This window comes from Mastomys coucha, unplaced genomic scaffold (genome assembly GCF_008632895.1).
Source record: "Mastomys coucha isolate ucsf_1 unplaced genomic scaffold, UCSF_Mcou_1 pScaffold1, whole genome shotgun sequence".
In the NCBI taxonomy this organism is placed as follows: Eukaryota; Metazoa; Chordata; class Mammalia; order Rodentia; family Muridae; genus Mastomys; species Mastomys coucha.
The window spans coordinates 68,334,496-68,349,304 of record NW_022196891.1 but is presented as its reverse complement, the minus strand read 5'-3'; the positions used below and the strand labels follow the sequence as shown (position 1 = coordinate 68,349,304).

General features: G+C 44.5%; 1 protein-coding gene across 1 annotated transcript in view; it reads right to left on the bottom strand.

Annotated features, from left to right (window-relative positions):
• The window catches only part of Cfap126 (cilia and flagella associated protein 126), a 5,814-nt gene extending 3,118 nt beyond the window's left edge, over positions 1–2,696 (bottom strand). Inside the window, exons 1-2 of the mRNA XM_031389145.1 lie at positions 2,564–2,696; positions 804–957 (exon numbers count right to left, since the gene is read on the bottom strand). Coding sequence (XP_031245005.1) covers positions 804–830 — 27 coding nt within the window. The 5' untranslated portion in view covers positions 831–957; positions 2,564–2,696. The remainder of the gene's footprint in view (positions 1–803; positions 958–2,563) is intronic.
• Positions 2,697–14,809: the final 12,113 nt, after the last annotated feature.

The following is a 14,809-nucleotide window of genomic DNA, read 5'->3' as shown; positions in this document are numbered from 1 at the left end:
ACCCCCACTCACACCCACACACGTACACATAAACCAAGACAAAAGAGCAACACTAAACTTGGAATACTAAACGAGGAAAATATTTTCTCCAAAAGGATTCCAAAAATGTGTAGACAATATTTTGGGCTTTTTTTTTTTTTTTCTTCAGACAGGATCTGAATAGTCTACCATATTCTGGCTGTCCTGGAACTCTCTATGTAGACCAGGCTGGCTTCGAACTATCAGTGATTATTTTGTCTCTTTGTTCTAATTACTGCAATTACAGGAATGTAGTACCATGCCCAGGTTCCTGTAAATTCATATTTTCATATTCTCTCTCTCTCTCTCTCCCTCCCTCTCTCTCTCTCCCTCTCTCTCTCTCTCTCTCTCTCTCTCTGTGTGTGTGTGTGGGGGGGGGGCAGTTGTTTTGAAGCTCATGCTAGCTTTGGACTCAGTATGTAACCCAGAATGCCTTAAACACCTATCCTCCTGCCTCTGGGATCACTAGGGAGCATCCTTATATCTATATTTTGAATTTTTCCAAAAGAGAAAAATTAGTGATAACTTTCATGTAAATAGATAGGACTTTGTTACTCGGCTTACAAAGCCTAAACTGTTTACCCTGGCCTGTAAAAATAAACTCACTGCTTTCTGGCTTATGTTCCACAAATTTAACTCAGATCTTTTTCGCCTGTTCCGCGGCCCTCCCAACCAGGAGGTAAAGCACCACCTCAACCCAGTCAGAATCCCATGGCAGCCGGTAGGTCAAGGGTAGAATCTGAAATGTAAAGTCAAACGCAGAGGGATGAAGAGCAAGAACTTACCTGGTTGGCGCTGTAGTTAGTGGCCATGATCTGGTACTGTTTACAGCTGTTGCCTGGCAACTGCCGAAGGCCAGCCTTCCGGGAGTAACTCCGAGTCAGCAGGGGTCTGGCTACCTTCTATGGTTCACACTACCTTCTTCCTTTCTCTCTGAAACTTAGGTTCATTTTTATTTTAGAATATAGAGGCCCAAACAAACATGAGAAAATGAACTAAGAAATAGTTATGGATACCTTGACCACTCAATCCTCCTGCCTCTGCTTCCAAAGTCCCGGAACCACTGGGGGAGGACCGCTGCACTTGCCTCAGTTACTATATTTTGAATTTTTCCAAAACAAATTAGGGGTAACTTTCATGTAAATAGCTCTTTCCCCCAACATAAGTTAACCATGCTTCAGAATTTCCAGGTTGTCTTTGAACGACACCAAGTATTTAAACAAACGTTGCGAACCCCAGAGATGACTGTGTGAGGCACTGTGGTAGAATGAACTAACTAAGCCACTGGCCTCCTTCACTAAGCCCCTCTCATCCATCACACACTGTAGGGATGGCCTGTTTTGTACACGGAAGGATAAGGCAAATGAAATGTCTAGACGTAAACTCACAGTGGGAATTGGACTCTGTCTAGACGCTGCTCACAGAATAACAAAGGCCCAGAGCTTAGGAAGCAACCAACTGGTTTGTTCCCAAAAGGAAATATATGTCTTATCCTTAAGTGACTCCTGTCTCCTCCATCGCTCTACAGTCACAGGACCCAAGATTAGATAGCTTCATAGTGTTGGTTAGGATATGGCAAATCAGAACCGAGGGTGGGAAACTGAGTAGAGCCCAAGCCAAGCTATAGAACCAAGAAACCCTGAGAGACTCATGGAAATTTCTGTTAAGTCCATCTACTCTCGGGGTGTTAGAACTTAAGAGGGCTTGTCAGTTATATAGTCTGAAGTTTTAAAAAAAGAAAAAAAATTAAAAAAAAAATCCAAGTTGTCCAAAGATACTTAAGAGCCAGATATGGCTGTGCACGCCTGTAATCCCAGGAGGATCTCAAGTTCAAGATCAGCCTTGGTTACATAGTAGGACCCTGTCTCAAAAAAAAAAAAAAAATGGGAAAGCCCGCATGAGGCCCCCTTCTTTCCTGGGGCTTTGTAGGCAGTTAACTGTTGCTGGAGGAGGGGCTCACGAGGCCCCGCCCTTTATGTTAATGATTTCTGGAGAAGGCAAGATCCTCTTTTTCAGAGTTGTAGCCAGCCACACTGGTAGGTGGTCCATGTTCCTGTAAATAACATCGCACTCGTGCAAGCAACTCAGAGCTCAGTGAGAAGTACACCCTCGCGCGCACCAGTGTGTATGGTGGCGCCTTTAACCTCAGAACTTAAAGGAGTCAGACCTCTGAATTTGACGCCAGCTAGGTCTACATAGTGAGTTCCAGGCCAGCCAAGGACACATAGGAGACCTTATCTCAAACACCCTAACAATAACAGAAGTCCACGTGAAAGCAGGAAGAGGGTTATAGTAGGAAGCAACTCGGGGTCCATGGGGAGGGGAAGGGGCATAAGAGCATAAGAGGGGGAGCGTACCCAGAATCCTCCGTGTATGAAAATGTCACAACAAGGGGCTGGCGAGATGGCTCAGCCGGTAAGAGCACTGACTGCTCTTACGAAGGTCCTGAGTTCGGATCCCAGCAACCACGTGGTGGCTCACAACCACCCATAATGAGATCTGACACCTTCTTCTGGTGCGTCTGAAGACAGCTACAGTGTATTACCCAAGAGCGAACGTGGCGTGGACTGAGTATTCAGTGCCGTCCTGCATTCCAAGAGCGAGCGTGGACTGAGTATTCAGTGCCGTCCTGCGTTCAATTCCCAACAGCCACATGATGGCTCACGGCCATCTGTACAGCTACATGTACTCATACACATAAAAAAAAATCTTTAAAAAAATGTCACAATGGAACCCATTATTATATAGATCATAGATGCTAGTTTAAAGGACATGGGGGTGGGGAAGGGAGCTGGAGAGATGGCTCGGGGATCGAGAATGCTCTCTGCTCTTGCAGTGGAGCCAACTTTACTTTCCCCGCACCCATGGCTCTCAGCCTCTGCAGCTACAGCTATGTGGAATCTGACACCCTCTTCTGAAACAGCAACCTCAACTCACCCATATGATTTAAAAAAAAAAAAAAATTTTTTTTTCAAGAAAGCAAGCTGCATGTGGTAGTTTATACCTGCAATCCCAGCCTTTGGGATGCTGAAGCAGGAGGATTGCTACAAGTTTGGGTTACTTGAGACTGCCTCCAAAATTCAAGAGCGTGGCAGGAGGAGATACTTGTTAATTCTTTCTTTCCCCTAAAATCTTTATCCTATCCAACCCAGCATAACGATACTCCTGAACCTTCCAGATAATGGGGTAAGAACAGCTCTTATTATAGGCATTGACAGTACACAGCTGGGTAATGTGACATAGACCAGAGTCGCATGGGGCATGTGCTCTGTCCCTGTGGTTCTCATTTCTCTCTAGAGTGATGGAGGACACAGGAGTTATTTTAGGATCAACGGCTGTCTCTGCTCTCAAACATCCATTTTGCCCACAAGAAGCAAAGTGACAGCTCTGTCGCCATGGCTTCTCTGGGAATTGCTGTCTTCATTACCAGTTGTGAAGGCCGTTTTTTTTTTTTTCCTTGGCTCTGTGGGCAGCGTGTGAACTCAGACCTAAGTGAGGACAACCATTAGTGTCCATCCTGGAGCCAAATTATCTGGGTGAAATTCTGGCTGTGCTTAGAAAATGAGGCCTTAGAAAAGTTCATCTGCCTGGACCTTAGCGACTTTGCATGAAAAATGAAGATTGTCTGACTTCAGAGCATTAACTATGTATAACATACCCTGGTAGGCACTTACTGCAAACAGGGATCAGGAATTTTAACATTGTTATTGGCTTAAGAGTGCCTGGGGTGGGGGTGGGAGGTGAATGTGATGGTGCACACCTTTAATCTCAAAATTTGGGAGCCAAAGCTGGTGGATCTCTGTGAATTTGAGGTCAGCCTGGTCTACATAGTGAGTTCAGGTCAGCTGTTCTTTCTGTGTTCTTTCTGTGTTCAGTGTTCTTTCTGTGTCTCAAAACAACAACAAAAAGAGTATCCAGAGGAGACCAGCAAGATGGCTCAGTGGGTAAAAACCTTCTTGCCTGAGAAGCCTGATGACCTGAGTGTTGTTCCAGAACCCACGTGAAAAAGCCATCTGTACCTGTAGCTCCGCGCTCGTCTACCTAGACAGGTGTGCAAGATAGCGTCCACACGTCGCTGGTGGCTCACGACCATCTGTGATGGGATCTGATGCCCTCTTCTGGTATGTCAAGACAGTGACAGTGCACTTACATATATAAAGCAAATAAAACAAATAAAAATAAGATAGTCCCCACCCCTTGGGCAGGTAGAAACAGCAAGATCTACTTGAGAATTTTTCTCCAGTTGCCCTCTCTCTCTCTCTCTCTCTCTCTCTCTCTCTCTCTCCCCTCTCTCTCTTTCTCTCTCCCCTCTTTCTCTCTTTCTCTCTCACTTTCTCTCTCTCCCCTCTTTCTCTCCCTTCCCTCTCTCTCCCCTCTTTCTCTCTCTCCCCTCTTTCTCTCTCTCTCTCTTTCTTTTTCTCTCCCCTCTCTCTCCCCCTCTCTCTCTGTCTCTCTGTCTCTCTCTCCCTCTCTCTCTTTCTCTCTCCCCTCTTTCTCTCTCTTTCTCTCTCTCTTCCTCTCTCTCTCCCCTTTCTCTCTCTCTCTTTCTCTCCCCTCTTTCTCTCTCTCTTTCTTTCTCTCTCCCCTCTCTCTTCCCCCTCTCTCTCTGTCTCTCTGTCTCTCTCACACACACACACACACAGAGACCTGTTCAGGGGCACTAGAAAGCTACAGGTGTATTTAAACCTCTTCAAGGTAAGAAGCAAAGCCTTGGGCTGGAAATCCAGAGGAGTGGAGGGTAGGTAGAACACCATCACAGGAGGGGTCTCACTCCTCTCCCCAGCATTGCATCTCCTCACTACAGAAACTCATCTTTAGTTCTCCTTTATTTCCTCAGCTCCCAAGCTGAGACCATTCTCCGGAGAGCATGTGAATTCTGCTTAGAGAGTTGGACAATGCAACGGAGAGAAAAGAAAGGATTCTGGCCAATGAAGGGCTGGGATGTGGCTCACCTTGGTAGTGTGCCTGCCTCACAAGCAGGAAGCCCCAGCATTACAATAAATCAGGCGCTGTCTAATGCCTCTAATCCCAGTGCTTAAGCAAGAGGATCAGAAGTTCAAGGTCATCCTCAGATGTATACTGAGTTTGGGAGGCAGACACACTGGGCCAGTAAGGAAAGGTGCTTGGCACACAAGTCTAACAACCTGTCTATCCCCAGAACCCACATAAAGACAGAAGTGAGGAGCTACCCCCCAAGAGTTCTCCTCTGGTCACACATCATGCACACAGACGATAATAATAAATGAAAGGGGTGCTTGAGAGATGGCTCGGCGGGTAAGAGCACGGACTGCTCTTCCAAAGGTCCTGAGTTCAATTTCCAGCAACCACAGGGTGGTTCACAACCATCTTGTAAGGAGATCTGACTTCCTCTTCTGGTGCGTCTGAAGACAGCTACTTACATATAATAATAAATAAATCCTTTTAAAAAATAATAAATGAAAGGTTGAAAAATAAGATAATAGAAATAAAGATAATAAATAAAAAATAAAAAATAAGATAATAGAAATATAGCAAAAGAAGAAGGGAGACTTGCTTCACTTTGAACTAATGGATCTTTTACAAAACAAGTCTTAAAAGCAGGCATCAGTTTTTGTATAGATTTCCAAGGACAAGATCTGGCTGTAGAGGGGGAGGCTTGTAGTTTGAGCATTTGGGTAGATAAGACAGGAAGATTCCCAAGTTCAAGGTCATCCTATACAGTAAGAACCTTTTTCCTAAAGACACCAATTAAGCACATAAAGCATGCCAGCTCTGGTGGCACACACCTTTAATGCCAGCACTCAAAAGACAGAGATGGGTAGTCCTCTGATTTCAAGGCCAGCCTGGTCTGCAGAGCAAGGTTCAGGACAGCCAGGACTACACAGAGAAACCCTGTCTTGGGGGAAAAAAAATCAATACTGTTAGAACCAGTTATGAGTTTTCATATAATTTTTCAAAGATTTTATGTCTATACATGAAAGAGAACACCACACACACACACACACACACACACACACACACATACACCCATAAAAATAAGTAAAAACTTAAAAAAACAGAGGGCTTGCGAGATGGCTCAGTGGGTAAGACTGCTCTTCCGAAGGTCTAGAGTTCAAATCCCAGCAACCACACATGGTGGCTCACAACCACCTGTCATGAGATCTGACACCCTCTTCTGCTGTGTCTGAAGACAGCTACAGTGTACTTATGTATAATAGTAAATAAATTTAAATTAATTTATAATAATAAATAAAAATAAAATAAATAAAATAAATAAAAATTAAAAACAAAAATCAAGCTAGGTGTGGAGGCTTAGGCCTGTAACTCTGGCATCCTGAGACCCGAGACAGAAGGACTGGTATGGGTTAAAGGCTTTCTTGTGTGGGGCAAAGTGAGCGGTTCGACCTGCGGGTCGGGCCTGGAGCAAGAATGAGGTCGAGATGTGTTCGAACTCTGAAAATCTCATCTTGGGACTGGCAGGAGTGAGGATCGCTCCCTCCCTGTTCTGGGCCTGCACACACACACACACACACACACACACACACACACACACACACACGGCCCTCAAGACAACCGAGTTCCTGTGAACCCAGCCAGGGCCTGAAGCTTGGACTACAGAGAAAGATTCTGTCAACAAAACAAAACAACCATAAAAAAACCGTGTCTGATGTATGTGTGCTATTACACGTGCTAGGGTATAGGACGTCATTTCATAACCACGTGTGCCCCACTGAAGGTGCACAGTTCATCAGCTTTGCACACTGAACACGGAGGAGGCGCATGTGTCTTGCATGTGCGCATGTCGGTAGCATCCGTGAGGAAACAAGGTTGTGGAATCAAAGAGTCGGATCTGGCAAACTGTTGTTCACAGACATTCATTTCATGCTTGAACCGCTTCTGAAAGTTTCCCAGCAGGTCTGGAGATGGAACTTAGCAGAGTGGCTGGGTACTGTGTTCATGCAGAGCCCTGGTTTCAACACCCAGCACCTCAGAAAACAAAGAAAACAGAACCCCCACACACAGAGGAGTCCAGCAAGTTTGAGGCAGACCCCAAAAGCTTAGCTCTCCAAATAACACAAGCATTAATGTACTGTGGTTTATCTAATTCACAACAATAGCACAAAGTGAGAAACTTAGACCTCCGCCACAAGACAGGGTCTCTAGACCACGCTGGCTCAATTCCCTATGTAGCCGTGGGCTGGAGATGACTGACCTTCAACTTCTGATCCTCCTGCCTCTACTTCTTGAGTTCTGGAGACACAGATGTCCATCATCATATCACACTTGAAACACGAACTTTTCTTTTTTAAATCTAAGGCTTATATATTTGTGTGGCAATTCTGCAGAGAGGCTACGCTGATCTCTGTATTGTTCTGACTTTTAACTGTGTGCTGTGGCTCATACCTGTGATCTAAGCACTTAGAGACGCTGTGGCAGGAGCACACAGCTTGAACTTTTCAGGGTTAGGTTTAGAGTTAGGGTTAGGGTTAGGGTTAGGGAACTTTTCATGTAACACTTCCCACCCCCGTGGCAAAGGTGAGAAGAAAAAAATGTACAAGTGGTTATTATTCAGGACTTAGGCATCTATTTCTTGTCTCGGGCAGTTTGACCACCAGAACTGTTAGCTCTGGTGATGCTGTTAAGCCTCCAAGATTTCTCCCAAGTACTCCAAGGAGCCCTGTATGCTATGTCGCTGGTCCAGGTGGTAACTAAATGTTGGAGTGGACCTGGACTTTGTAGATTCCCTCATACAAGCTGAAAGCAGTTTGGTATGCAATACAGCTGGCCAGAAACGATACATGACTACAAAGGTAAAAAAAAAAAATTCAGTTCCAAAACTCCTGAGTTCAAACGCTGTATTAATTTTCTTTTCTGAGACTACAGCACCCCCTAATGGAAATTGTTCTTTTCGCTTCCTTTACTGTGTGAGTGTATATGTGTGTGTGTGTGTGTAAACAAGTGGTGTGTGTGCATGTGTGTGTGTGTGTGTGTGTGTGTGTGTGTGTGTATGAAAACAATAGCAGAAACAAAAACTGGTAGATCTTCTAGCCATCTGCTCAAGAAAAAGGAGAGGAGATGGCATAAACTAAATTAGAATTAATGAAGAGGCAGAACACAAAGAGTATAAATTTGAGACAGGGTATCACGTAGCTCAGACTGACTTGCTCAGCTTCTTGTGTGGCAGTCTGGCTTCCCATCTCCTCTTGCTTCCATTGCCAGCAATGGGGTTGGATTTCGAGTGTATGTGGTGACACTTCAGTTTGAGCAGAAGAACTGCTTTAAAATAGAAAAACCTCCATTAAGTGGATTTTTTTTTTTAAAGTAGAAAATCAGCTTAATAAAACTGCTTTGTTCATCGCATATAAGAATTCAGACACTGGCTTTTGAGCCTGGGCCTGCCGTACTCTCCAGCTTACTTCCATTCTTGCATTCTTGAGAACACCTTTCTCTTCTCTACCTTCATAAACTATTTAAAAAAAAAAATACAGAAATTGATGTTGTGATTCCACCCAGCACTCAGGAGGCAAAGGCAAGAAGATCTCTATGAGTTCAAAGCCAGGCTGACCTACATAGTGACTTCCAGGACAGCCAGGGCTGTATAGAGAGGCCCTGTCTCAAAACAAAACAAAACAAAACAAAACAAAACAAAACAACAAAACCCCCCCAAAAACAGCCAGGCAGTTGTGGAGCATGCCTTTAATCCCAGCACTTGGGAGGCAGAGGCAGGCAAATTTCTGAGTTCGAGGCCAGCCTGGTCTACAGAGTGAGTTTCAGGATAGCCAGGGCTATACAGAGAAACCCTGTCTCAAAAACAAACAAACAAACAAACAAAATCCAACCAATTACAGAAACTAAAATGTTGCACTGTTGCCCTGGGCATAATGGTTACAGGAATACAATCCAAACTGCTCCAGAGTCCAGAGGCTGAGGCAGGAAGATCACAAGTTCAAGGCCATACTGGGCCACTTAGCCAAACCATGTCTTAAAATTTAAAATATTAAAACAAAGGGCCTATCCATGTACCGGATCAGCAAGGCCCTTACCTGGCATAGAAGCAAGGCCTGGTTTTCCATTGCTGATACCAAAATCAGAAGAAGTAACTAGAATTTTTCTTTTTTTTAAAAAAATATTTATTTATTATTATATGTAAGTACACTGTTGCTGTCTTCAGACACACCAGAAGAGGGTGTCAGATCTCATTACAGGTGATTGTGAGCCACCATGTGGTTGCTGGGATTTGAACTCAGGACCTTCAGAAGAGCAGTCAGTGCTCTTACCGGCTGAGCCATCTCACCAGCTCTAGAATTTTTCTTTAAAGCAAAACTGGCCTAGATAGTTTCAGGGATTCCGTTAAACCTTGTTTTTATTTCTTCGGTAAGTACTGGGGGTTGAACCCAGGTGTACGTGCTAGGCAGCACTCATCACTGAGACACATTCCCAGTCCTTTTAAATTTGCTTTAGAAATTGCTTTTTCTGGACTAATAGGATGGCTGCGTGAGTAAAGGCACTGGCCACCAAGCCTGACAACCTGAGTTTGATCCCCAGATCTTTATAATGGCAGGCTAGCTGGGTAACAGTGACCTAGGCCTTACCATCTTACCTAGGCCTAAACATTCCAGTGAGGGCTTAACATTCGATGATTGGAATATTTGAGGACTTGGGCTATACGGTGTCTCAACAGACAACAGAACAAAGAGAATGAGTTTATTTTACATTTCTTTGTTGATTGGGAACAATGCGTACATATTTCTTTGGTAACTTTTTTTTTTTAACGTTGCGCTCCGTGGAGCAAGCCTGCAGTTGCGATGACTCAGGAGACTGAGACAGGAAGATGGTAAGTTCAAGGCCTTCCAGAACTATATCATGATTCCAAGGACAGTTGCGACATTAGTGAGATCCTGTCTCAAAATGAAAACTTAAAAAGGGGGTTGAAGATGTTGCATAATAGTGGAGTGCCTGTGTACATGTCAGAAACTAGGGTTCAGTTCGATCCTTAGAAGTGTGTGTGTGTGTGTATGTGTATGTGTGCATGTGTGTGTGTGTGCGTATGTGTGTGTGTGTGTGGTGTGTACACAGGACCACTCCCTGTTATTGGCTAATCTTCATTGTCAACTTGACTAAATTTAAAATCACCTAGGAGACACACCTGTAGGTGTCTGTAAAGGCACTGCCAGCCAGATGTAACCGTGGAGAGCAGACCTTCGGTGAATGTGGATCACATGGACTGGAGATCCATACTGAATACAGTGGAGAGCGCTGCCTGCCTGCCTCTGCCCTTGTCTTCTACTTCCTGACTGCGTTTCTTGTTGCACATACTCCCCATACCATAACTTCCTCAGCGTGGCGGACTGTACTCTCGAACTGTGAAGCAAAATTAACTCCATAAGGTACATTTGTCTGGTACTTTGTCACAGTGATGAGAAAAGTAACTAAGACACAAACCTGGTCGTATCTTGTACTATTCCAGGACACTGACAGCAAGGAGCCCATATAACTTTAAGAAATAAATATAAGTCAGGCAGTGGTGGTGCATGCCTTTAATCCCAGCACTTGGGAGGCAGAGGCAGGTGGATCTCTGAGTTCAAGGCCAGCCTGGTCTACAGAGTGAGTTCCAGGACAGCCAGGGCTGCACAGAGAAACCTTGTCTCAAAAAACCAAAAACCAAAACCAAACCAAACCAAACAAAAATAAGTAAATAAATAAATATAAAACCAACCTGGTCCTCATAATCGAGTTCCAGGACATCCGAGACTGAAGAGAGAGACCCTCAAAAAAAAAAAACAACAACTAAATAAATAAACAAACAAATGACATTTAAAGAACCCCAAAAGTGGGAGAAATAAGTGGGAGCCCATCTTGTTCCAGGCTATGTACTGGGCTATGTAGCAACACCCTGGGCCAAGGGATAGCTTGTCTCTACCCCAAAATCAAAATCACTGACACGTGAGTTAGGAAGGCTTGGAGACCCAAGACTGATGATAGCTCAAGGTGCCGGCATCATCTGGAACTGTCCATTTACGTGACTGGAAATTATACTGGTTGTAATGTACACCATGGTGGTATAAATTGTCACGTACTGTTTGAGAGCACTAGGACCTGGGATTGTCCCTTTCCCCTATTTCAGACCATGCTTATCCAAGTGTCCTCCAAGACCCCTTATCTATGAATGGGCTGCCCTACCATGACTCTGACTGGGCAAAAACGGGGCGTTGGCTGCATCTTAACTGAGGTTGCAAGCAGGAGCATGCACACATGTGTCGTCTCAGAAGATAACATTTTAAAAATGAGTTTTATTTAGTTATTTTGCTATCAGGGGCATTTTATTTCTCATGTCCAGGAGGGCAGGTTCTAAGTGTACTCCAAGAGAATGAAGAGGAAGATTTATCTCTTTGTCTAATAACACCGGTGGGTGGTGTCATTTCCTCTTTAGTCAGTTTCTCCCAAGGAGAGATATAGACTTCATGGCTCAAGTGAGTACAGAAATAGCATGATACAGGCTAATGACTGGAAGCGATTCAGTGACTACAGTTAAGCGTCCGGTCTTACGCTTTTGAGACGTCCGTACCCACGCTCAGGTTTATAAGGTGCTTCCTGTCTTTTTCCTAAGTTCCTCTCTCAGTATCTGTCCTTAAGTCTGTGTTAAACAAGGTGGCATCTACACCTATAGTCAAAACCAGCATTCAGGAGGCGGAGGCAGGAAGGATAAGCACCAGTACTTGCCATCTCTCCAGCTCCTGAAGAACACTTCAAACACATTTTTACACAGGAAGGTTAAGAGAAAGAGAGACGAGGGAAAGAATAAGACATATTTAAGTGTGCGTGTGATCACCTCAAGGGAGAGCCATAAATAAGCATTTTAACATGAGCTATATATACCTAAAGTTGTATCTCAAAAGGTTACTTAGGAACACAAGTTTAACAAGTGCTTCTAGAGAAACCAACTGGGTTGCTCAGAGGGTGTCCGGTGAGAGTCCCGGAAAAGTGCCTCCCGGAAAAGTGCCTCTTGGTTGTAACACTTTAAGTATGTGTTGCTAATGTGCCTCTTGGTTGTAACACTTTAAGTAAGTGTTGCTATTTCTTTTCTTTTCCTTTTTTTTTTTTTTTTTTTTTTTTTTTTTTTTGGTTTTTCGAGACAGGGTTTCTCTGTGTAGCCCTGGCTGTCCTGGAACTCACTCGGTAGACCAGGCTGGCCTTGAACTCAGAGATCCTCCTGTCTCTGCCTCCCAAGTGCTGGGATTAAAGGCGTGCACCACCACTCCCCAATTTAGCTACCCTTTCAACCCTCCAATAGTAGATAGGAGAGAAAAAGAATAAAAAAGAAAGGGAGCAACATTATGGCTAGACTCCTTCCTGTTCATTAGGGGTGTGGAGTTCCTTGGGGCAAGTTTGATCTTTCTCCACAGGATATCTGATTTCTTCTTTCTTCTCTGCAGACAACAACTTAACACACCTCAACCAACAGCAACCAGCCAACATTGCTCCCCACCACTCGGGGCCCTAGCATTTACAGACCTTCTGAAAAGTCCCCAAATTCCAAACATCACACAATTTCAGAAACTATCTGCAGCTGGCAAAAACAGGTGAAGCTGCTCCATATCCCATACCTGGGAGTAAATGAAAACATATTCTTAAAATATTTCTGTGGTTTTTAAATAAAGCAAAATTTCAAAATTGTCACTACACTGCAGTTTTTTAAATTTTCTTTATTTCATCATTATATTATTATTATTATTATTATTATTATTATTATTATTATTATTGAGATAGGGTTTCTCTATGTAGCCCTATAGACCTTGAACTCAGAGACACACTTGTGCCAGTCTTCTAAGTGTTGTGATTGCAGTGGTGCACCCACACACACACACACATACACACTCTAATCCCCCCATGGCTCTGGCTCTCTTGGAACTCATTATATAGACCAAGCTGGCCTTCAACTCACAGAGATCCACCTGCCTCTGCCTCCCAAGTGCTGGGATTAAAGGTGTCCACTGGCTCTGAGGAACAGATTTTAAGTCACTGGTTCTGAACCTTCCTAATACTGCAACCCTTTAATACAGTTCCTCATGTTGTGGTGAACCCCAGACATCAAATTATTTCATTGCTATTTCATAACTGTGAATACTAATGTAAATGAATATCAGATATTCAGGATATCTGATATGCGACCCCTGTGAATGGGTCCTTGGACCTCCAAAGGGGTCTTTGACCTACAGGTTGAAAACCTCTGTAAGAAAGAATTTTTGGACATCGATGTAAATGGCCGGGGTTTGGACCTAGGTCCATCACTTAATAGAATGGGATCATAAGCAGGTCTATACTTTTCTTGATGTATAACATCTCGATGATGATGGTGGTCATCTCCTAAGATGATTACGAGGATCTGATGGCACTGTAAATTAGTCTGCCACAAAGTAAAATGTAAAACGAGCAGTTATGATTTCAGAGTTCCCATTTGTGAATTGAAGATTCTGAAAGTTACTTAAGGAAAGACAATCTCTCCCTAAGTTAAATGTTGAAACGTTGAGCTAGGCCGGGGATTGAGGGGTTTGGGGTGGGGGAGTTGAGGGACCGGAATGTGCACCATCAATCACAATACTGAAGGCTGAGACAGGTGGATCTCTGAGTTTAGAGGCCTGGTCTACGCGGCTACACTGAAAAACCCTGTCTCGATCCCCCCATCCCCTCAAAAAAGGATCAGGCTGGAGCGACGGGACTCTGCTGGAAGGAAGGGAAAGGGGTCTTCCGAATCTCTTGGCCACAGCCCTTTCTCTGCTCCGCTCTCCTCCCGCAAGTGCGTGGCCCCCGAGAGTCATATCCGGTCCCACTGTCCAGAAATGAGCTCAGCCCACGGCCCCCCTTCCCGTGACTCACGCCTGACTACCGGGAAAGCGCTACTGGGACCGTGGGACCCTGCACGAAGGCGGGGCGGCCAGGGGACAAGGCGGAACAAGCTGCGTCCGGGAGAAGGAACCGGAAGCTGGGGATGGGCCGAGTGACCTGCAAGTCCCCAGGTCCGCACTTTGGTCTCACGCTGTCAAGAAGCGCTCTGCAACCCAGGCCAGCCCCAAACTGCTACATACCACGTCCCTCCGTTTTCGGTTGGCTCCCACTATAACCAGTGGTTTCAACCACAAATTGAAATTGCCTTTCCTCCTGTTAGATGGGTTCATCTGCATAAACCAGCCTCAATAAATCTTCCATCTCAAGGTCTGTGCTCCATGTTAGGTGTTATTAGTACATGTCCATTAATATAAGAAAATACCGTAATAGGTACAAAACGAAGATTATTTAGGCCAAAGGTCCAGTATCAGGAACTGTCTTGTGTTAGTTCTCTGGTGGGAACCTCATAGTGATAGCGATCGATCGGGAAGTCTGAGGAAATTCAGGGGCCAGACTTTTTAAAAATTTAGCAACATTATCTCAAGAAATACGTTCATGATGTAGCTTACTTACTGTGCTTTTTAAAATTTTTTAATTTATTTTTATGTGTATGGGTGTTTGGCCTGCGTGTAATATGTCTCTGCACCAAACTGGGTGCCAGGTGCTCGGGAGGCCAGAAGAGGGGGTAGGACAGCTTCCCTGGGAGTGATGAGATCCTCCGGAAGACCGCCAGTGCTCTCAAACACTAGCTCCACCAGGGCTACTTTTTAATGCTTCTAACACCTAAATACTGGGCCACACTGAGGACCAATCTTCTAGCACACAAACGTTTGTGGGAGACACACTTAAATCATATCCAACTTACAGTACAATATGAGGCAATATATTGTACATGGCTTAATACATGAGTACACGGGGGGGGGGAGTG